The sequence below is a fragment of the Phyllobates terribilis genome, unplaced genomic scaffold, assembly GCF_046119375.1.
Source record: "Phyllobates terribilis strain yellow unplaced genomic scaffold, ASM4611937v1 Scaffold_5__5_contigs__length_657084704, whole genome shotgun sequence".
In the NCBI taxonomy this organism is placed as follows: domain Eukaryota; kingdom Metazoa; phylum Chordata; class Amphibia; order Anura; family Dendrobatidae; genus Phyllobates; species Phyllobates terribilis.
The window spans coordinates 291,211,614-291,236,127 of record NW_027362765.1 but is presented as its reverse complement, the minus strand read 5'-3'; the positions used below and the strand labels follow the sequence as shown (position 1 = coordinate 291,236,127).

The 24,514-nt window shown below is 45.4% G+C and overlaps 1 protein-coding gene across 1 annotated transcript in view; it reads right to left on the bottom strand.

Moving 5' to 3' along the window:
* Nucleotides 1-6,086: 6,086 nt before the first annotated feature.
* Nucleotides 6,087-24,514, bottom strand: part of LOC141271544 (uncharacterized) — a 64,733-nt gene continuing 46,305 nt past the window's right edge. The window contains exons 6-12 of the mRNA XM_073681598.1: nt 14,379-14,524; nt 12,361-12,508; nt 9,189-9,362; nt 8,981-9,104; nt 8,795-8,892; nt 8,099-8,210; nt 6,087-7,807 (exon numbers count right to left, since the gene is read on the bottom strand). Of these exons, the coding sequence (XP_073537699.1) occupies nt 6,813-7,807; nt 8,099-8,210; nt 8,795-8,892; nt 8,981-9,104; nt 9,189-9,362; nt 12,361-12,508; nt 14,379-14,524 (1,797 nt within the window). The 3' untranslated portion in view covers nt 6,087-6,812. The remainder of the gene's footprint in view (nt 7,808-8,098; nt 8,211-8,794; nt 8,893-8,980; nt 9,105-9,188; nt 9,363-12,360; nt 12,509-14,378; nt 14,525-24,514) is intronic.

Here is a 24,514-nt window from a genome sequence, read left to right as displayed (position 1 = left end):
ACAGGAGCCCATAGATTCTGCTGCCTCCAATAATATATACCTGTCAGGAGCCCATAGATTCTGCTGCGTCCAATAATATATACCTGACAGGAGCCCATACATTCTGCTGCCTCCAATAATATATACCTGTCAGGAGCCCATAGATTCTGCTTCCTCCAATAATATATACCTGACAGGAGCCCATACATTCTGCTGCCTCCAGTAATATATACCTGACAGAAGCCCATACATTCTGTTGGCTCCAATAATATATACCTGACAGGAGCCCATACATTCTGCTGCCTCCAATAATATATACCTGACAGGAGCCCATAGATTCTCCTTCCTCCAATAATATATACCTGACAGGAGCCCATAGATTCTCCTTCCTACAATAATATATGCCTGACAGGAGCCCATACATTCTCCTGCCTCCAATAATATATACCTGACAGGAGCCCATACATTCTGCTGCCTCCAGTAATATATACCTGACAGAAGCCCATACATTCTGTTGGCTCCAATAATATATACCTGACAGGAGCCCATACATTCTGCTGCCTCCAATAATATATACCTGACAGGAGCCCATAGATTCTCCTTCCTCCAATAATATATACCTGACAGGAGCCCATAGATTCTCCTTCCTACAATAATATATGCCTGACAGGAGCCCATACATTCTCCTGCCTCCAATAATATATACCTGACAGGAGCCCATACATTCTGCTGCCTCCAATAATATATACCTGACAGGAGCCCATACATTCTGCTGCCTCCAATAATATATACCTGACAGGAGCCCATACATTCTGCTGCCTCCAATAATATATACCTGACAGGAGCCCATATATTCTGCTGGCTCCAATAATATATACCTGACAGGAGCCCATACATTCTCCTGCCTCCAATAATATATACCTGACAGGAGCCCATACATTCTGCTGCCTCCAATAATATATACCTGACAGGAGCCCATACGTTCTCCTGCCTCCAATAATATATACCTGACAGGAGCCCATATATTCTGCTGGCTCCAATAATATATACCTGACAGGAGTCCATACATTCTGCTGCCTCCAATAATACATACATGACAGGAGCCCATAGATTCTGCTGGCTCTAATAATATATACCTGACAGGAGTCCATACATTCTCCTGCCTCCAATAATATATACCTGACAGGAGCCCATGGATTCTGCTGGCTCCAATAATATATACCTGACAGGAGCCCATACGTTCTCCTGCCTCCAATAATATATACCTGACAGGAGCCCATATATTCTGCTGGCTCCAATAATATATACCTGACAGGAGTCCATACATTCTGCTGCCTCCAATAATATATACCTGACAGGAGCCCATAGATTCTGCTGCCTCCAATAATATATACCTGACAGGAGCCCATACATTCTGCTGCCTCCAATAATATATACCTGACAGGAGTCTATAGATTCTGCTGGCTCAAATAATATATACCTGGTAGGAGCCCATAGATTTTCCTGCCTCCAATAATATATACCTGACAGGAGCCCATACATTCTGCTGCCTCCAATAATATATACCTGACAGGAGCCCATAGATTCTGCTGGCTCCAATAACATATACCTAACAGGAACCCATAGATTCTCCTGCCTCCAATAATATATACCTGACAGGAGCCCATACATTCTGCTGCCTCCAATAATATATACCTGACAGGAGCCCATACATTCTGCTGCCTCCAATAACATATACCTGACAGGAACCCATAGATTCTCCTGCCTCCAATAATATATACCTGACAGGAGCCCATAGATTCTGCTGCTTCCAATAATATATACCTGGTAGGAGCCCATAGATTCTGCTACTGCTGCCTGGGGCGACGCTGGGTCCATCCTCCTCAGTGCTCACAGGAAGCAGTCCCAGGGCGATGACGTCATCGCCCTGAGACTGACCTCCTGCGCACGGGTCGGCAGTGTCGCGCTGCGCAGAGGAGGCAGAGGGGCACTGCGGCAGCAGGCAGAGCAGGGAGATTGCTCTCCCTGCTTTGCCGCTGCAGAGGGCCCATCACTAATCATATCGGCACTGCTGCCGATATGATTAGCGAATCGGGGGGACACTCTGTTCTCTGTACAGGGCCCACCGGGGGTTTTCCCGATCCTCCGGTGGGCCAGTACGCCCCTGGCCAAGGCATCTTTCAACCTTTCAGTAAGCCCCTCACAAAATTGACTTCTAAGGGCTGAGTCATTCCATTTGGAATCCATTGCCCATCTTCGGAATTCCGGACTGTATGTTTCCACTGACCGAATCCCCTGCTGAAGGGGACGTAGCCTAGACTCAGCCAAGGCGACTCGGTCAGGGTCATCATAGATGAGGGCCAGAGCTCCAAAAAAAACCTCCACATATTGGAGACAGACCGAGTCCTGCGGTAACGAAAACGCCCATGACTGAGTATCGGCTTGCAATAGAGAGATCACAATACCAAGCCGTTGCTCCTCATTAGTGAAAATAGAGAAGAGTAAATTCAGCTCACCTGATTGCTGTAGGCTTTGGAAGGAAGCACGGGTACGTATGGCCTCACGTGTTAGCATGAAAAAAAGTTGAAGAAACCAGCTTCCAAAAGTGCAAATATTTATTGAAACAAATCCACGCGTTTCGAACACAGAGCTGTGTTCTTTGTCAAATTTTACAATTTGCATGCCTCCTTAAATACAAAAAACTTGTCCTTACCTCCTGAAAACCTGTCCGGGAGGGCAACCTTGGGTTCAGGCTGGACAGGCCTACCTGCAGAGGCCCCCATATTTGCGACCTGTAACCGCTGATGCTGCTGCTGTTCCTCACCACGAAGGTTATTCACCTCCAGAGACAGCCTGTGCAGCCGCTTTGCAAGTTCTGCAACTGAATCCATACTAAAGGGAGAAAGGAAAAAAAAAATGGTGCACGCCCAAAAACACAAAGAATAAAAAACCCAAAATGTCAGTTCCCTTTTTTTTTTCATTTTCAAAACGTGTTCGGCCAGTTATAATGTCACGCCAGGTGTTGGAAAGACTTGCAACACAGAGTGAAAAGGGAAAGGGAGCCCAGACACTAGGGAAAGGGGGAAGTGGAGAACTCATAGTCTGATCTGGCATCACCCTGTCTCAACTAGCGTCTCTATATTGCCTCTTCAGCAATCGCCACACGCGTTCCTCGCCCTACTCTCCCTGGAGTATGGCTACGGCTAGGGATGAGAGGAGATGAGCACTAGTCAACCTCCGCTAAACTCTATAGAAAACAAGGGTGGACAAAACAGGGGAAATGGCTTAGTTTTAGATGAACTCCAAATAAGAACATGGCCTCAAGCTTCAGACAGGACAACGTACTACTCCTGCTAAGCTTCACAAGTAGAAATGAGTATAACCGGCGACTCCCTCTCCCACCAGGCATATATACACCCAGGCCAGAGAGCTCATTAGCAAGAGAGAGGTAGTCGCTCGGTCCTAAAGACAGCCTCTTATCTAAGGAGCGGAGTCGAGGGTAACTCTGCAGCCTCATTATAGTGAATGGATCCGTCGGGGGTTTCATGTGGATCATGTCAATCGGAGATTTAGAGCTCACTCACACGAGCATATAACACGGCCAAGTGCTGTGTGATAAAACATTGCGCTCTGACCAGTGTTATTGTATGGGGCAGCTCAGATTTGCGATTATTTTCTCATGCAGATTCGGCATGAGAAAACAATCGCATCATGCTGCAAGTGCATCTGAGAATCAGGTTGCACTCACCCATACAAGTCTATAGGTGCGTGAAAAACATCGGAACTCGGATGTCACCCGAGTGTAGTGCAATTACCGCAGATGCCGGCAATGGAGGAGATGGAGAAAGTACTCCATCCAAATGCCTCCCCCCCTTCTTAGCCCCAGTATGCCTGGGCAACATTTAGCGTCCACATTTGGCATTTCTGTAGCGATGAAAGCCCGCTTAATTGGCGGGTGCATATATCCATTGTACACTGAAAACTGCCAATCAGTGGTGTGGGTGGGATTTACACAGCTCAGTGTTCTTACCACTGATATAGGTGGTATTTTCCAATTGGAAAATCATTTGGAAATCAAGGTCCCAGACTCTGGAGGAAGAGTGGAGAGGCCACAATCCAAGCTGCTTGAGGTCTAGTGTGAAGTTTCCACAATCAGTGGGGAGCTATGTCATCTGCTGGTGTAGGTCCACTGTGTTTTATCAAGACCAAAGTCAGCGCAGCCGTCTACCAGGAAATTTTAGAGCACTTCATGCTTCCCTCTGCCGACAAGCTTTTTGAAGATGGAAATTTCATTCTCCAGCAGGACTTGGCACCTGTCCACACTGCCAAAAGTACCAATACCTGGTTTATATACAACAGTATCCCTGTGCTTGATTGGCAGCAAACTCGCCTGACTTTAAACCATAGAGAATCTATGGGGTATTGTCAAGAGGAAGATGAGAGACACCAGACCCAACAATGCAGATGAGCTGAAGGCTGCTATCAAAGCAACCTGGGCTTCCATAACACCTCAGCAGTGCCACAGGCTGATCACCTCCATGCCACGCTGCATTGATGCAGTAATTGATGCAAAAGGAGCCCTGACCAAGTATTGAGTGCATTTACTGAACATACATTTCAGTAGGCCAACATTTCGGATATTAAAAACATTTTTCAAGCTGTTGTTATAAAGTATTCTAATTTACTGAGATAATAACTTTTGTGTTTTCATTGGCTGTAAGCCATAATCATCAACATTAACAGAAATAAACACTTGAAAAAGATCACTCTGTTTGTATTGACTCTATATAATATATGAGTTTCACTTTTTGAATTGAAGAATTTAAATAAATTAACTTTTTGATTATATTCTAATTTAGTGAGATGCACCTGTACATCCACAACAGGGAAACAATGATTCTATCAAAACTACACAAAGCAGTCCAGTAAGTGATAAATCGCTGGCATCAGGCTTTCTGCCCATAAATCATGCTGCTTTCAGATTACATATAAAACGCCCGCTGACATATTTCCTTTAACAGTCTCCTACAGTTTCCTGTACTTCACTACAATATTAAGCAGAGTCAGCGAATAATTATATTCCAATTTTGTCATGACCATATTGAAAAGAAACGGTTTTATTTTGGTTTGGAAGACATGAACAAGGAAAAAAAAAATATAATAAATAGAAAAACATAAATAAACATAAATAAACCAACTGTTACCAAACATTTTGGATAAGAATATACAGTACAGACCAAACGTTTGGACACACCTTCTCATTTAAAGATTTTTCTGTATTTTCTTGACTATGAAAATTGTACATTCACACTGAAGGCATCAAAACTATGAATTAACACATGTGGAATTATATACTTAACAAAAAAGTGTGAAACAACTGAAAATATGTCTTATATTCTAGGTTCTTCAAAGTAGCCACCTTTTGCTTTGATGACTGCTTTGCACACTCTTGGCATTCTCACACTCTTGCCTTCAGTGTGAATGTACAATTTTCAAAGTCATGTAAACACAGAAAAATCTTTAAATGAGGTGTGTCCAAACTTTTGGTCTGTACTGTACATAATGAGAAAAAAGGAGTATTATCCTGGAGGAGATCACAATACAGCAGCCAGAACAATGAGGGTCCTCTCTGAAAAGTAGGAAGAGGAACCAATGTGGCACAGGAATTTTTATATTTATTTATTTAATATTCTGTATTTTGTTCTGTGTATGAATTGCAAACACAAAACATGCTACAAGTTTTTACTATGTAAAAATATATCTGTTTAACCTATAACTTAATTTTGGATATAATTGTTCTTAATCACTTACTCTTACAAATTATACTTTCAGAGAATAGAAAATATTTAAGACCCAGCAAGGAAAGCAAGGAATACAATTGTTTAAAGGGACCTGTCACCAGGTTTTCCCTGTATAAAGTAAGGCCAGCACTTGTAAGCCACCTGTTACATATAGCATTCTAGTATACTGTATGTCCCCAATCCAATCTGCAAGTCACAAAAAATAGCTTTTATTATACTTACAGACGGCGCGGTCCGATCAGATGGGCGTCTCTGGTCTTGATCCTACGCCTCCTCTCTTCTTATGATCGCCGTTCTTCTGCCCCGCTTCATGTGGATGACGTGTCCTACATCATCCACACAGTGTCCTCCAATCATGCTCCTGCGCAGGCGTACTTCACTCTGCCACGCCGAGGGCAAAGCAAAGTACTGTAATGCGCATGCGCCAGGAAAGGCCAGAGAGCGCCAATGACCTGTAGGTAAAGCTGGCACATGCGCACTACAATACAATCAGCAGTGCAGAGCGATGGCCGCCTGCACAGGAGCGCAATTGAGGACACTGAGTGGATAATGTAGGACACGTCATCTACACGAAGCAGGGCAGGAGGACAGCGATCATAAGAAGAGAGGAGGTGCCGGATCAAGACCAGAGACTCCCATCGGACCAGACCACAGTGTATGGGAGTATAATAAAAGTATTTTTTGTGCCTTGCAGAGTGGATTGGGGACATATATACAGCATTATAGTACGCTGTAATAGAGGGCTGAAAGATGTTGGCTGTACTTTATATGGGGAAAACCTGGTGACAGATTCCCTTTAAGTAACATACCCACTACTCCAGCCCAACAAAGCTTTATTCTGTAAAAAAAAAAAGAGAAAAACTTAGATCCTAACCATTATTGGTGCATTAAGAGTACAGTACTTCAAGCCAAATAAACAAGGCTTTATTCTTTAATATTTTAAACTTGAATCCTAACCATTGTGATATCCAGAAAACTATGCATTGTAAGTACAGTGCTTAAATCCAAATAAGCAGGTAAATGAATGAGTGATTAATGTGTATGAAGGACCTGATGTCTTATAAAATTTGATCTGTACTTAAAACATTTCCCACATTCTGAGCAGGAAAACGGCTTCTCCCCTGTGTGAAGTCTACCATGCTCAATGAGGCCGGATTTGTGAGCAAAACTTTTTCCACACACCAAACAAGGAAATGGCCTCTCCCCTGTATGAATTTTCCAGTGTTTTGCAAGATTTGATTTTTTAGTAAAAGATTTCCCACACTCCAAGCATGAATATGGTTTCTCTCCTGTGTGAATTCTCCCATGTTCAACAAGACCCGATTTCTGGGTGAAGGACTTTCCACATTCCAAACATGGAAATGGCCTCTCTCCTGTGTGAATTCTCTGATGTTTAACAAGAACTGATTTCTTAGTAAAACATTTTCCACATTCTGAACAAGAAAATGGCTTCTCCCCAGTGTGAATTCTTTGGTGCTTAATAAGATCTGATTTTTGAGTAAAGCATTTCCCACATTCTGAACACGGATATGGCCTCTCATCTCTGTGAATTTTTTCATGTCTTTCGAGATTTGCTTTGTGTGTAAACCATTTCCCACACTCAGAACATTGATACTGATGCGCAGTTAGATGTGTTCTCTGATTATTAAGATATTTATTCTGTGTAGAAGATTTCCCAAGTTGTGAACAAGGACAAGGTTTTTCTCCTCTGTAAGATTTCCAAGTCAAAGACTGGCTGCAGTGGACACATGGAAAAAAGTCTGCTTTCTGCAAAAACTCTTTCTCACGTTCAGGAAATATAAAAATGTTATCCCTGCTATGACTTGCACTTTGATTAACCATATGTGACTGATCGGGGGAAGGATATTCATGATTAGAAGGATCAGATGATATATCTTTACTGTAATTGACTGTATATGTATTAGGGGTAACTGAGTTTTCTGCTGAAGAATCTAGCGTGGCATCATAATCTTCTTCACAAACTGGATGTAAGATGATATATTCCTCAGGACTCTTGGTCCGGTCATCTTCAAGAAATAAAAAGAGATTTTATGAACAGAATTTTGAACAAAACAATAAAAATGCCAACAACTAAATTACCACAATATAGCACAAGTTCAGAAGGAAGTTGCTAAAACTGCCCCATTCATTAGCACATCTCTCTGTATAGTATGAGTACAGTATATAAAATGTGTATAAGACAAGTGTTAAATTCACTCATCTAAACCTAATGTCACAGCTGTATTGGTAAGTGCCTAGCTAAGTTGACTTAAGAAGGTCAGCATAAGAATCTTCTGCATTTAGTAATTATTACTTACCGGGATAGATATCTGTAGGAATTTCTTCTTCCTTACACAAGTGATTATCCACCACATACATTTCCTCTTCTTCTGCAATGACTTCAACTTTAAGATCAATCAGATCTTCATCCTTATTCACCATGAGGAACAAACACTGGACAAATCAGCAGGCAGTTATAGAAGTCTAGTAGAACTTTTTTAACTACTTGCGGACCGCCCATACACTTTATACATCCGGGAAGTCTGCGTGTTACAACACAGTGACGTTCTAAAACGTCACTGCATAGTAGATCATGGAGAAATTAAAAAACTACCTTACAATCTAGGGGCATACATACTGCTGTAAAAAGAGCCAATGTGTTTGAGGCATAGGAGGGATCATAAAATTTGTTCTTTATATGATAATCTTGCCTGAAGCAATTCCCTGGCAGCCTCAAAGCAAAGGTGCAGTGCAGGACTTGTCAAGATAATGAAAATAAATACTTCTGCTCTATGGTGGCATTACTGGCTGAGTAATCATACACATATGGGTAGTTTTGCATATTTTAGTAACTTAGAAAAACTAACCCAATTAAGTCAAGAAATTGTGCATTCATGATGTCTTCTACACACAATTCTGTCCACCACCTTCATTTAAATTTATTGAATCAAACTAGAGAAGTCCACATAGCTTTCCTACAGACCAAAGACACTAGATCCGTCAGTTTCATTCACCTGATGATCCTCTGTGACACTGTGATTTTCTTCTGGACAATCTTGAGAATACAGAGGACTGGGACATCTCTCTAATGGATTTTTCTGCTTAAATCCTTCTGCAGGAAACATACCAAATCAAATTATGGATGCATACAGGTGAACTTAAAAACTGCTCTCTCTTTTAAAATCAAAGCCTCCTCTTACCCATTGATATAAAGGGCAGGTCACTTTCCACTATGACGTCCTTGTACAGATCCTTGTGTCCGTCTATATACTCCCACTCCTCCATGGAGAAATGGACAGTGACATCCTGACACCTTATAGGAACCTGACACACAATGATACATCATCATCCAGACACATCATCCCTTGTGTTCCTGTATAATGCCCCAGTATTCCCAGCAGATCTCACCTCTCCAGTCAGCAGCTCAATCATCTTGTTGGCGAGTCTGAGGATCTTCTGTTGATTTTTATTCTTACATATTAGTGAGTGTAGTGAACTTTGGGTCCTGCTCCATTCTGACAGTAAAGGACAGCAGGTGGGGCCCATACAGTGACCAGATGTCTTTTTAACTAGTATGCAATCCTATGCAATGAAAAGGAAGGATAAATAACACTCCTCCTCCTCCCTCTTACAGACATAAATTCCTTACACAATGCAGATGTTGCTGCCGCTTCATATAACACCACAATAGCTGCAGCTCTCGACTTGATCACCCCTCTCACAAACACCAAATCTCGCACAATCAACAGGCAACCCTGACACACCAAACTTACTAAAGAACTGCGACGGGCCTCCAGGGTTGCGGAGCGGAGATGGAAAAGGTCTCACTCCATCGAGCACTTCATCGCATTCAAACAATCCCTCACTATTTTCAAGTCCACACTCACTACAGCAAAACAAACCTACTTCTCATCTCTCATATCCTCCCTGTCTCACAACCCTAAACAGCTATTTAACGCTTTCAATTCTCTCCTTTGTCCCCCAGCACCTCCTCCCTCTTCTCTCATCTCAGCCGAAGACTTTGCCTCATTCTTCAAGCAGAAGATTGCCACCATCAGACAAAGCTTTTGCCTAAAGTCCGCACAACCCCTCCTCATATCTACTCAACCTTCCTCCTCCAAACCCCACTTTTCCACCATTACAGAAGGTCAAGTCTCCTCTTTACTCTCCAAATCACACCTCACCACCTGCAAACTTGACCCAATCCCATCCCACCTCATCCCTAACCTTACCACAGTCTTCATCCCAACCCTAACCCACCTCTTCAACCTGTCACTAACAACCGGTGTCTTCCCCTCATGTTTCAAACATGACGCAATCACACCCATCCTCAAAAAGCCCTCCCTTGACCCATCCTCTCTGACTAGCTACCGCCCCATATCACTTCTCCCCTTTGCCGCAAAACTACTAGAACAACATGTCCACCTTGAACTGTCCTCCCACCTCTCCTCCTGTTCCCTCTTCGACCGCCTACAATCTGGCTTCCGACCGCATCACTCAACTGAAACTGCCCTGACCAAAGTCACCAACGACCTACTAACCGCCAAATGCAAGCGACACTACTCCATCCTCCTCCTCCTGGACCTGTCATCTGCCTTCGACACAGTTGACCATTCCCTCTTACTACAGACTCTCATCTCTTGGCATCACGGACTTGGCCCTATCTTGGATCTCCTCATACTTAACAGACAGGACATTCAGCGTCTCCCACTCACGCACCACCTCCTCATCTCGCCCCCTATCTGTTGGTGTCCCCCAAGGTTCAGTTCTAGGACATCTGCTCTTCTCCATTTACACCTTTGGCCTGGGACAGCTCATAGAGTCTCACGGCTTTCAGTATCACCTCTATGCTGATGACACACAGATCTACCTCTCTGGACCCGATATCTCCTCCCTACTAACCAAAATCCCACAATGTCTGTCCGCCATCTCATCCTTCTTCTCTGCCAGATTTCTAAAACTCAACATGGATAAAACAGAGTTCATCATCTTTCCACCCTCTCATTCATTCCCCCCATCTGACCTATCCATCAATGTCAATGGCTGTTCACTCTCCCCAGTCCCACAAGCTCGCTGCCTTGGGGTAACCCTGGACTCTGATCTCTCCTTCAAACCACATATCCAAGACCTTTCCACTTCCTGCCAATTCCAACTCAAAAATATCTCCCGGATCCATGCATTCCTCAGCAAAGACTCTGCAAAAACACTAGTGCATGCCCTCATCATCTCCCGCCTTGACTACTGCAACCTCCTGCTCTGTGGCTTCCCTTCCAACACTCTTGCGCCCCTCCAATCTATCCTAAACTCTGCTGCTCGACTAATCCATCTGTCCCCCCCGCTATTCCCCGGCCTCTCCCCTCTGTAAATCCCTTCACTGGCTCCCCATTGCCCAGAGACTCCAGTTCAAAACCCTAACCATGGCATACAAAACCATCCACAACCTGTCTCCTCCATACATCTGTGATCTAGTCTCCCGGTACTTACCTGCACGCAACCTCCGATCCTCACAAGATCTGCTTCTCTACTCCCCTCTTATCTCCTCCTCCCACAATCGCATACAAGATTTCTCCCGTGCATCCGCCCTACTCTGGAACTCTCTACCACAACACATCAGACTCTCGCCTACCATGGAAGCCTTCAAAAGAAACCTGAAGACCTACCTCTTCCGACAAGCCTACAACCTGCAGTAATCACCGCTCCACCACATTACTGCATGACCTCCTCTACCCCCACCTACTGTATCCTCACCCATCCCCTGTAGATTGTGAGCCCTCGAGGGCAGGGTCCTCGCTCCTCCTGTACCAGTCGCTGACTCATTTTGTTAAGATTATGTAAATGTTTTTGCTATGTATATCCCTATCACATGTAAAGTGCCATGGAATAAATGGCGCTATAATAATGAATAATAATAATAACACCATAAACAGCGGGTGAAATAAGTATTGAACACGTCACTAATTTTCTAAGCAAATATATTTCTAAAGGTGCTATTAACATGAAATTCTCACCAGATGTCAGTAACAACTCATCCAATCTACACAGGCAAAGAAATCAAACCATATATGTCCAAAAATTAAGTTATGTTTAATAATAAGAAATGACACGGGAAAAAGTATTGAACACATGCAGAAAAAATTTGCAAAAAGCCATGGGAAGTCATGACACAGCTGAAATCTATCAGTAATTAAGAGTGTAATCCTGCCACTTAGTGAAAAATAATATCAGCTGGTTCAACTGATGGTCTATAAAAAGGTGTCTCATTACCAGGGTGCCACACAACAAGCATCTCATGAGGGGTAAAACCACTGAACTGTCTCAAGACCTTCGCAACCTTATTGTTGCGAAATATACATATATGGTTTGATTTCTTTGCCTGTGTGGATTGGACAGGTTGTTACCTACATATTGTGAGAATTTCATGTCAATAGCACCTTTAGAAAAATATTTACGAAGAAAATTTGTGACGTGTTCAACACATTTCACTTGCTGTATATTTACCCAAATCCCTTATCCCATCCAGTCACTTCCCCATTATAATAGAAAAGTGACATCATGTTATATAATTCCCCAAATTCCTCACCTCTCCAGTTAGCAGGAAGATAATCTCCAGTGTAAGGTTTAATACTCCGTCAATGATCTCACTGTGATTCTTCGGTATCTCTGGAGGATCAGTCAATGAGGGGACCATTATTTTGTGGAAGGGAGACGTTAGCAATGAGGAATCTGCACTGTGGCAACAAAAATTAAAAAAAAGCTTTAGACTAAGTATGGATGGTAAAATAAAATAATTGAAATATATACAGAACACAAAATCAGAATTTTCTAAAAACATTAGTTGTAGTGGTGATTTTCTTGAGGTATTATCTTAAATACTTAGCTTGCACTAAGAGTAACCACTGTCTGCTACATCTGGTATAAAGGCACTGATAATTCTCCTCCATACAGCTCTTAAAGAGAACCTGACAGCACAATTTTGTAATGTAAAGACATAGCTGTAATGACGATGTAACACAGAATAAATTGATACCTTTGGTAAAGAAATCAGCTTTGTTGTTCTTATTTAATCACCATTAGGAGTTTTTTGCTGATTAGATTTCAGTATAAAGGGGCCAGACTGTATACGGGGGTCTTCTCTCTGGTCTGTGATTCCCGATCCCTCCGTCTGCCTCCAGTCTATGAATGACCTGCCTCCTCTGTATGAGATCTCAGCAGTGACCTGTCATTCACAGACCGGAGGCAGCGGAGGGGCCGGACTGTATACGGGGGTCTTCTCTCTGGTCTGTGATTCCCGGTCCCTCCATCTGCCTCCGGTCTATGAATGACCTGCCTCCTCTGTATGAGATCTTAGCAGTGACCTGTCATTCACAGACCGGAGGCAGCGGAGGGGCCAGGAATCACAGACAGAGAGGAGAAGACATAACTCGTAGAAAAGTTCAAATGCTGATTACTGAAGAAAAACAATGTGTATTTCTTCACCAAAGGTATCAGTGTAATCAGTATTACAGCACCATCACAGCTATGTCTTATACTTTACATTACAAATTCATGCTGATGGGTTCTCTTTAATCCCCTGCTTCCTTCACACTGTGGATAAGATTAGCGGCATGCAGCCACCACTAGAGGGAGCCCAGCCCATAGGAATTTACACAGCCACCACCGACTTCAATGGAAGCTGCAAAATTCTTTATGCACTGAGTGCCCCCTATTGGCAGCTACAAGCTGATGTTTTCTATGAATGAATTCTCTGCCCCACCCCCCCAAAAAATGCTCCATGCAAAAAAAAAAAAAAAACACAAACACATAAAGCGAAGGTTTATTTTAAAGGGTAATTCCCAACATTTAAAGGTTTAGAAAATAATCAGTGGGGGTCCGACTTCTGGGATCACCACTGATCCTGAGAAAGGAGTTCCAAAAAGGTTCTCGGCCACATAAAACCTGCCACTCTGAAAACCTTGTTAAAACCAGGCATAAAAATCAGTTTAACAATTGCTGCAACTTCCATTGGGACGGTACATGCGGCCCTGCCCACATTACACATGCAGCAATAGTGAGTACAGATATAAGTGTATGTAGATGTGTATATAGATATATATATATATATATATGGTACTTCATACAGCATGGCAATACTAGAGGCTATAAGACTGTAACACTGATAGTGGCCATATAATCAGAACATAGAGAATATTGACAGCAATAGTGAACATGGAGATACTGCAGTGTGTGTGTGTATATATATATATATATATATATATATATATATATATATATATATATATATATATATAGCAATGCATGTAGCGGGCATAGGACCTGTAAAATACCAGCCATAGCACCCACAGTACAGGTGACACTATATCATCCTGACAAGTGACACCTGTGTATAGAAAGGTAGGTATTCTATTTAGTATTTGTGTATGTGTGTATATATGTATGTATGTATGTGTATATTTATATATACACTGCCCCAGGACACAGTGACAGTGTGCACAGCTGATACTCACTGACCTGACATTTATTTTTTCACTATGTGCTGCCCTCACTACGCCCCGGAAGTGCTCGTCCCTCTTCGGGACCATTTCCGGTCAGTAGCTGTACCTTAGATGTGAAGGGATCAGGTTCTTCACTACCTGCCGCTGACCGCTGACCAGAGAATCCAGAAAAATGCCCGAATCAAAGATGGCCGACGTGTTCACTCCGGTATCGTATAAACTGCGGCCATTTTGTTGTGGCCTTTTCTCATTCTTAGCATGGGTTTTTACCGTAGAGTAAGCAGGGACGGTGAGGACGTAGAGTGGATGGAAAGCAGGCGACGCAATAATGTGATTCATATACTGTGGACACCTGCTTCAACTTACTTGTTGTGCAAGACAATGTACAGCACAAAGCAGGTCGGCACACACAGTAAAGTAGGAAGACTTAGGCTATGTCATCACATTGTAGTCTGATGGGCTCCAACCTTCTCACTTGAGGATGAAGGGGCCGTGGTGCTGCTCTAGCTGCATCTCCGCATACGTTTTCTTTCCTGCCTATTCGGCTGTGAAAGGGACCGGCCTCATTTACTTGAACATGGAGCAAAAAGTCAGTCACACCAGATATATGATGACTCCTATATATTCTATGGAAAGTACATATATTATGTTGTATATATTTTATATAAAGTACATATATTAAGTGCAATCACCCATGGTCACCTAAATGGCCCCCTGATAAAAGCTCAACGTCAAAACGCGCATTGGAGGAGATGAATTCAGGTTTATATATATTACCCTGGTGAAATATCTATTGTCCACCTTATTAACTGTTATATTCAGTCCTTTATGTATATTATGAGCTTCATTATGAATCTTTTCATATCATATGACTTGGCTCATACATCCCATCTCCTTCTGCTGTTTTCTGTCACCCCTTTTGTGTACCCATTGTACCTTTTTAACCCTCTATTATATTTGTGAATTAATAAAGATTGAATATATTCTCTTAAACAATTTTGTGGTTGTAGCCTTCTTGTGTAGCCTTAGGCTAAGTGTCCACGATGCAGAATTGCTGCATATTTTTTCCGCTTCTCCCTGGCAGGAAAAATGCATGCGGATTGTACATGCGGATTGTACATGCGGATTTTACATGCGTTTTTCCCGCCAGGTAGAAGCGTTTGTCAAGCGTGTTTTCATGCATTTCTGCATGCGGGTTATCAAGCGCTTTTCCAAGCGATTTTAGCATCACTTGGAAAAGTGCTTGACAACTTGGTCACACTATATAAATCCATGCAACCGACATGGATTTATATAGTGTGACCAAGTTAATAGTTAAAAATGGGAAAAAACAACAACATTATACTCACTTTCTGATGGCCCCCGGTCTTCTCTCCGGTGTGTCCGGTCTCTTATACGGCTCGCGGTGGTGTAAAAGGACCTTCCATGGCATCATTTAGTCAGGTGACACGTCGCGCGACCGCCGACGTCAGCGTTCGCGCGACCTGTCACATGACTAAATGACGTAATTGAAGGTCCTTTCACACCATCGCGAGTCGCCGGGGAGGCAAGAACGCATCAGTGAGAAGGCCGGGGGACATCAGAAGGTGAGTAAAATGTATATTTTTTATTTTAAATTCTTTCTTTTAACGGGTTCTATTGTACCTGGGTCTGGAGGAGAGTCTCCTCTTCTCCAGACCCGGGTACCATCCGCACATTGAATCGCTTAATATCCACATGTGCACATGTAGTCATGCGGATATTAAGCGATTCAATGCTAGTCAATGGCGGCAATTACGCTGCGTGTCCGCAAAATTAATGGACATGCTGCGTATTTTTCCGCAATGATAATCCGCAGCGGAAATTTACACAGCATGTGCACGGCACATGCGGATTATCATTGGGGACCATGGGGCACGTATTACCAAGCGTTTTTTAAGCGTTTTAGCTGCGGAAGTTCGCCGGCAAAAACGCTTGAAAAACGCATAGTGGACACGCAGCCTTACTTGAACTCAGTTGCCTGAACATTGGGTGGCCAAGAGTTGCCAAGTGCTGATAAAAACAATTACTTGCTTTCATTGAATGGAAGCTGTGATTCTCTACTTCCAAAACATGAAAAAATCTTGTTTTGCAATAATAACACTCGTGCGCCTTTAACACTTTAGCAAATGTTTACTCGCCCGAGCATCTCGCTACGCGGGATGTTCGGCGAGCACCGAGCATTTCCGGGTTACTCGGGCGGGAGCTCGGGTCTCCGTCCTGCACGTTTGGCGCTCTTTACAGAGCAAATGAACATGCAGGGATTGCCAGCCAGTCACTGTAATTCCGCAGCCATGTTGTTTGTGGGCATTACAGTGATTGGCTGGCCGCACAGAGTCACCTCGAGTATTTAAAACCGGACGCCGCCATCTTGGACACAGTCGCTCCGGATCAGACAGTGTAGGGTCAGTGCTGCTGAGTTAGGGAGAGATATATAGTGCTAAATAGGTAGTGTAGGATCTCTAAAGCCTGCCACATCAAACAAACAGTCCTTCTCGGGACTAATATCCATCCCAGATATCAGGCAGGCAGGCTGTATAGGATCGCAGTGGTTATACCAGCAAACGCTGCATTACAGTCCTGTGTGCTCCTGTTGGTCAAATTGCTAGACTTATCACCCCGGTCTCAGGGGCCAGGAAAAAAAATTTTTTTTTTTCATCTAAATCCTGTATTTTTTTTTCCTCAGTCAGACTGTCCAAATACCCGTCTTATTAACCTTTTGGTACCCCCCCCAAATAAAAATTGAGTGTGTCTGTGACTGTCCAGAGTCTGGTGTACGCCACATAACTATAACTGTGGTTTTGCAGTTCCACGGGTCAAATCTCTGTATTATCCTGTTTTTGGCATTTTTTGCCGTAAAAAAAACCTGTAATAGTGTCTCCCTGATTGGTCAGACACCAATATATCTGTTTAAAAGAGTCTGGTGTAGGCAAGAAAAATATAACTGTGGTTTTGCAGTTCCACGGGTCAAATCTCTGTATTATCCACTTTTGGGCCTTTTTTACATAAAAAAAAAAACAGTTTGAGTGTGTCGCTGACTGTTCAGCCCCAAATATATCTATTTAAAAAGTCTGGTATACGCCAGTAAATTAGAACTGTGGTTTTGCAGTTCCACAGTTCAAATCTCTGTATTATCCAGCTTTTGGTATTTTTTCCGTAAAGAAAAACAGTAATAGTGTCTCCCTGATTGTTCAGACACAAATATATCTGTTTGAAAGATTCTGGTGTACGCCACATAACTATAACTGTGGTTTTGCAGTTCCACGGTTTAAATCTCTGTATTATCCACTTTTGGGCCTTTTTTACATAAAAAAAACAACAGTTTGAGTGTGTCGCTGACTGTTCAGCCCCAAATATATCTATTTAAAAAAGTCTGGTATACGCCAGTAAATTAGAACTGTGGTTTTGCAGTTCCACTGTTCAAATCTCTGTATTATTGGCCTGTTTTACGTACAAAAAACAGTAATAGTGTCTCCCTGTCTGTTCAGTCACAAATATATCTGTTTAAAAGATTCTGGTGTAGGCCAGAGAAATAGAACTGTGGTTTTCCTCTTGCACGGTTCTAATCTCCTTTTTATTACCCTTTTTCCATTGATAGTGCGAGTGTAAGCTATTTTACTTCATTTACAATGGGCAAGGCGCGTGGCAAGGGATGTGGAACTGGATGTTCTGGTGATGGTGCATGTAGAGGACTGGGCCGTGGCCAAGGTGAAAATGTGCCACAACCAACAGCCACATCTTCTCGCTCCCACTTCTTGACTAAATTACTAGGGAAGCACACTACAACACCAGTATTGCGAACTGATCAGTGTGAACAGGTTATTAATTGGATAGCAGATAATACTTCCAGTTACCTGGGCACCACCACCTCCGGTCTGTCTTCCACACGGTCAAGTTTTAGTAGGCCTGAGTCTCGACCGCATACTCCTCCTCACCCTGATGCTCCTTCCTCCCACCATGCCGAGTGTCGTCAGACAGCAACTGATCCCACACTTGGACACTCTGAAGAGCTGTTCACTGGTCCATTTCCATATTTGTGCCCCTCGCCTACTCCGCTTGAAGAGGTGGAAGAGGAGATCCCATGTAGCAGTGCCCAAATATTTGAGCAGCCACAGGAAGTCAACGCTGGCAATTTGTCACAAGAGGTGGACGATGACGAGACACAATTGCCACGAAGTGAGGAGGAGGATCGTGGTGCGCAAGTGGAAGAGGAGGAGGTGGTGGATGATCTAGTAACTGACCCAACGTGGCAGGAGGACACGCAGAGCGAGGCCAGCAGCACACAGGGGGAGGGAGGCAGAGTACCACAACAGGCAGGAAGAAGCAGTGTGGTAGCCGCACACAGAAGGCGGGCAACAGTTCCCCGGAACACCAACACGAGGGTCTTTGCCAGTACAACCGGTAGGTCTTCCAGAGTCTGGAATTTTTTTAAAGACTCTGCTGATAACCCCAAAAAGGCCATTTGTACCACCTGCCATGCCAGCATCAGCAGGGGTGACAAAACTTCCAGCCTGACCACCACCAGCATGATCAGGCACATGGCAGCAAAGCACCCGACTTTGTGGGGCGAACCCCAGGGTCCACGACCAGTGTCAGCGGGTGTCACCACTGCTTCTTCCGCTGTTGTGCGTGTAATAGAACCCCCTGTTGTGCGTGCAAGGCAATCCCCTGTCCATACTGCATGCAAAGATGCCCCCACCTCTCAGTCTTTACTTGTTATGGCAGTTTCATCAACGTCCACGTCCCACCGCAGCGGTCAATTGTCCATATCCCAGAGCTTTGAACGAAAGCGCAAATTCGCAGCCAACGCCCCACAGGCCACAGTCCTAAATTCGCACATTTCACGACTGCTTGCATTGGAAATGCTGCATTTTAGGCTGGTGGAGACGGAATCCTTACGCAACCATATGGCGGTGGCCGTCCCTCGGTACTCAGTCCCCAGCCGACACTATTTTGCCCGGTGTGCCATCCCCGCACTACACAAGCACGTGTCCCAAAACATCTGCCGTGCCCTCAACAACGCAGTTACTGGGAGAGTCCACCTGACAACGGACACGTGGACAAGTGCTTGTGGCCAGGGACGGTACATCTCCCTGACGGCACGCTGGGTAAACATAGTGGAAGCCGGGACCCAGTCGGACCTTGGGATGGAACACATCCTCCCCACACTGAGGATTGCGGGCCCTATGTCAGTCAGAGTTGCCCCCACAGTGTACAGCTCCTGCGCATCATCCTCCTCCTCCTCATTTCAGCCTCCACATCAGTTACAAGCTGGAAGCACTGCCGTACTGCCTCAGCCAAGCGGCAACAGGCTGTGCTGAAACTCATAAGCTTAGGTGATAAACCTCACACTGCTTGTGAGTTGTGGACAGCTGTGAAAGAGCAGGCAGATCTGTGGCTGAGACCGCTGAACCTACATCCAGGCATGGTCGTGTGTTACAATGGCCGTAACCTGGTGGCGGCTCTGAGGCGAGGCGAGATCACACATGTACCATGCCTGGCTCATGTGCTTAACCTCGTGGTTCAGCGGTTTCTTAAATTGTACCCCGAGTTGCCAGATCTGCTTGTCAAAGTACGCCGCCTGTCAGCTCATTTTCGGAAGTCGGCTACAGCTTCCACCGCCCTTGCTGTGTTGCAGCAGCGTTTGCCGCTTCCGTCACACCGACTGGTGTGTGATGTCCCCACACATTGGAACTCTACCCTCCACATGTTGCAAAGGATTTGTGAGCAGAAGAGAGCAGTTGTGGAGTACCAGCTGCAACAAGGCCGTCGATATTCAGGTCAGACTCCACACATAAGACCTCAGGAGTGGACCTGGATGTCTGACATATGTACCATCCTGACAAACTTTGAGGAGTCCACCAAGATGGTGAGTGGCGATGACGGCATCATTAGCGTCAGCATCCCACTTGTCTGTCTTTTGCAACGCTCTCTGCAGAGAATTAAAGAGGAGGCATTGCAGCCAGAGTATGATGAGATGGATCAAGAAGCCGTAGCGGGCGATTACACACAGCCCAGCCTCATCTCATCCCAATGTGCATTGGGGGACAATGAGGGAGAGGAGGAGGAGGAAGAACAGGAGCTGGTATCATGCGCTGTAGACGGTAGTACCTGTACAGCTGTCATACCGTCGGTTCAGCGTGGGTGGCCTGAGGACAGGGGGGGAGGAGGAGGAGGAGAGCATGGTCAGTCGTCATCTTGGTGAGGACACGGAAGTCTTGCCCGATACCAGTCTGGCACTCATGGCTGACTTTATGTTACGCTGCCTTAACCGTGACCCTCGCGTTGCCAAAATGTTGGGTGACAGTCATTACTGGTTGGTGACACTTTTAGACCCCCGCTACAAGGAGAACTTTCACTCTCTTATTTCTGAGGTGGAGGGGTCTACAAAAATGGGGCAGTACCAGAAGGCCCTTGCTGCAGAACTGTTAAAAAAAATTCCCATCTGAACACGCTAGCGGCAGAGGTCACAGTTCGTTGCCCAAGCAAGGCGTACAGGCGAAAGAGATGCAACTCCAATCCAGCAGAGGCAGGGGAACACTGTCAACGTTCTGGAACAGTTTTCTCAGACCCGCCCAGCTTACAGGCCCTGAGGCGCGGGGTACTCTCACAAGGAGTGGAAAGTTTCAAAAGATGGTGAGGGAGTACCTTGCCGACCGTACCAGCGTCCTCCGTGATTCCTCTGTGCCTTTTAATTTTTGGGTATCCAAGCTGGACACTTGGAATGAACTCACTCTGTACGCCTTGGAGGTCCTGGCCTGCGCTGCCGCTAGCGTGTTTTTAGTGCCGCTGGGGGAATTATAACAGATAAGCGCACTCGCCTGTCAACTGACAATGCTGACAAGCTGACCCTTATCAAAAATGAACAAGGGCTGAATTGGGCCAGACTTCTCATCACCTCCAAATGACAGCAGAGTAACATAAAGTCAAATCCATTGTGTTATTTCGGGAGGTGTATTCCCATACACCGCTTCACACCCACACATGGGTATACGCTTCCTCATTTCGGCTGTATTTTTCTCTTCTCCTTATCCTCAGCCTCCACCACCACTATACCACCAGGATGACCTTGGTCCGTGTTGCCAGCATTGCAAGTTCCTCCGTCCTAATTTTTGGCAGCTTTTGCTTGGAAGGCATAGGCAAAGACTATGGGAGACCCACTCCCCAATAATGGGAATAATGTTTTTAATATGCTGTACTGCATAGCTCTTGTAAGGGGCATTAAAACCGTCTTGTTAAACCACTCTGACCTACACGTCTCTTCCAAGGGCCATTTAAACCATCTTATTAAGCTACTGCAACCTCCACGTCTCTTCCAAGGGGCATTAATACCGTCTTGTTAAGCTAATGCGACCTCCACCACTTTTCCAAGGGGCATTAAAACCGTCTTGTTAAGCTACTGTGACCTCCACCACTTTTCCAAGGGGCATTAAAGCTGTCTTGTTAAGCTACTGCGACCTCCACCACTTTTCCAAGGGGCATTAAAGCTGTCTTGTTAAGCTACTGCAACCTCCACGTTTCTTCCAAGGGGCATTAAAACCGTCTTGTTAAGCTAATCGACCTCCGCCACTTTTCCAAGGGGCATTAAAACCATCTTGTTAAGCTACTGCGACCTCCACCACTTTTCCAAGGGGCATTAAAGCTGTCCTGTTAAGCTACTGCGACCTCCACCACTTTTCCAAGGGGCATTAAAGCTGTCTTATTAAGCTACTGTGACCTCCACCACTCTTCCAATGGGCATTAAAACCATCTTGTTAAGCTACTGAGACCTCAACGTCTCGTCCAAGGGGCATTTAAACCGTCTTGTTAAGCTACTGCAATCTCTACGTCTCTCCCAAGGGGCATTAAAACCGTCTTGTTAAGCTAATGCGACCTCCACCACTTTTCCAAGGGGCATTAAAACCGTCTTGTTAAGCTAATGTGACCTCTGCCACTTTTCCAATGGGCATTAAAACCGTCTTGTTAAGCCACTGCGTCCTCCACCACTTTTCCAAGGGGCATTAAAGCTGTCTTGTTAAGCTACTGCGACCTCCACCACTTTTCCAAGGGGCATTAAAGCTGTCTTGTTAAGCTACTGCGACCTCCACGTCTCTTCCAAGGGGCATTTAAACCATCTTGTTAAGCTAATGCGACCTCCACCACTTTTCCAAGTGACATTAAAACGGTCTTGTTAAACTATTGCGACCTCCACCACTTTTCCAAGGGGCAGTAAAGCTGTCTTGTTAAGCTATTGTGACCTCCACCACTTTTCCAAGGGGCATTAAAATCGTCTTGTTAAGCTACTGCGACCTCCACGTCTTTTCCAAGGGGCATTAAAACCTTCTTGTTAAGCTACTGCGACCTCCACCACTTTTTCAAGGGGCATTGATATTGTCTTTTTATTCCACTGCGAACTCCACCATTCCTCCAACGGGCATTGCATTTCCTCCTAATTTTAGTCAGCTTTTGCTTTTCAATGCATAGGCGAACACTAAGCGAGACCCACTCCCCAATAATGGGTAGAAGGTTTTTAGTATGCTGTAATCCACGTCTGTTTCAAGGGGCATTGCAGTTCCTCATAATTTTTGGAAAGCCTTCCATTCACTGCTTAGGCCAACAGTGCACAGGAGACCCAGTTGCTACAAATGGAAAAAAAACGGTTTCGTTAAGGCCCTCTGACCTCCATGTCACTTCCAAGGGGCATTGGAGTGCCTTGAAATTTTTGGTAGGCATTGCACTCACTGCATGCCCTATAACTGTGCCGTCCCTCTCACCTCCCCGCTCCTGGCGCGGCGTCCTCCAGCGCTTCTCTCCCCGCTGCTTCCGGCACGCGCTCCTTCCCCGGCAGTGTGCTTAGGGCGCGCGCGCGCGCTCCCCCTCTCTTAAAGGGACCGCGCGCGCCGTCCTAAGGAGTCCCCGGCCAATTGCCGGAGGACCTCCCATATAAAAGGCACCTCCTCCAAAATGGAGGTGCCCGAGCAATGTTGTAGCACTGTTCACTACTCTGCTTCAGCCCTCAGGTCCCGTTGCCAGTTACCTGCCAGATACCTGCCAGATTCCTGCTAGTCTGCTGTCTAATTCCTGCCTGATATCCTGCTACCTGCCTGCTAGCCTGAGGTCCGACGGTCTGCCTTCCAACTTCTGTCAGTCTGTCTAAGGACCAGCCTGCCCGCTCACCTGGGAGCGCACATCTTCTACCTGCCTGCTTGCCTGAGGTCCGACGGTCTGCCTTCCAACTCCTGTCAGTCTGTCTAAGGACCAGCTTGCCCGCTCACCTGGGAGCGCTCATCTGCTGCCTGTCTGCTAGCCTACCAGAAGGCTCTGCCGTCACGTGCTGTGACCACCCGCCTGTCCAGAGACTCCTGCCCGCTCACCTGGGAGCGCTCATCTGCTACCTGTCTGTTGGTCTTCCTGGAGGCTCCGCCATCACATGCTGTGACCACCCGATTATCTAGAGACTCTCGCCTGCTCACCTGGGAGCTCACGTCTATCATCTGCCGCCACAGGTCGTACCAATCCTTTACCCAGAGACTGCCCCGGTCACTTGCCGTGACCTCCTGCCCGTTCATCCAGAGACTGCCCCGGTCACTTGCCGTGACCTCCTGCCCGTTCATCCAGAGACTGCCCCGGTCACTTGCCGTGACCTCCTGCCCGTTCATCCAGAGACTGCCCCGGTCACTTGCCGTGACCTCCTGCCCGTTCATCCAGAGACTGCCCCGGTCACTTGCCGTGACCTCCTGTCCGTTCATTCAGAGACTGTCCCAGTCACCTGCTGTGACTGCCTGCCCGTCTACCCTGGTCGCCACCCGCTCCCTTACAAGGACCGCCTGTGATGAACCTGTAGCCGCCATCTTGGTAATGATAAATCATATCCAGGGATGGCCACACTTCAGCAGCCCCCACCCTTGGGACCTTCTGTTAAAACGTCAACTAGATAGTTTCCCCCCATCCAGGCTCCTGTAAGATAAGAAGCCTACTTAACACTTGAATGCTAGGAGCTTCAAAGACTTCGAGAGGAAACACAGCCAGCAGGGGGGGGTGCTTCGTCTATCTGTACCTGACCATTTGTCCCATAGGACTAGTTTCTTTGTCTGTCACAAGCATGGAGGCATAAGATATAGAAACATGAATAGTACACGCATGTTGCGTGGGATGGGCCAATAAAAAAATATCACGGCGTCCCGGAGCCATTGCGCACACAAGCCTCCGCGGTAGACGTTTGTACGTGCTCTGGAAGCCAAGATA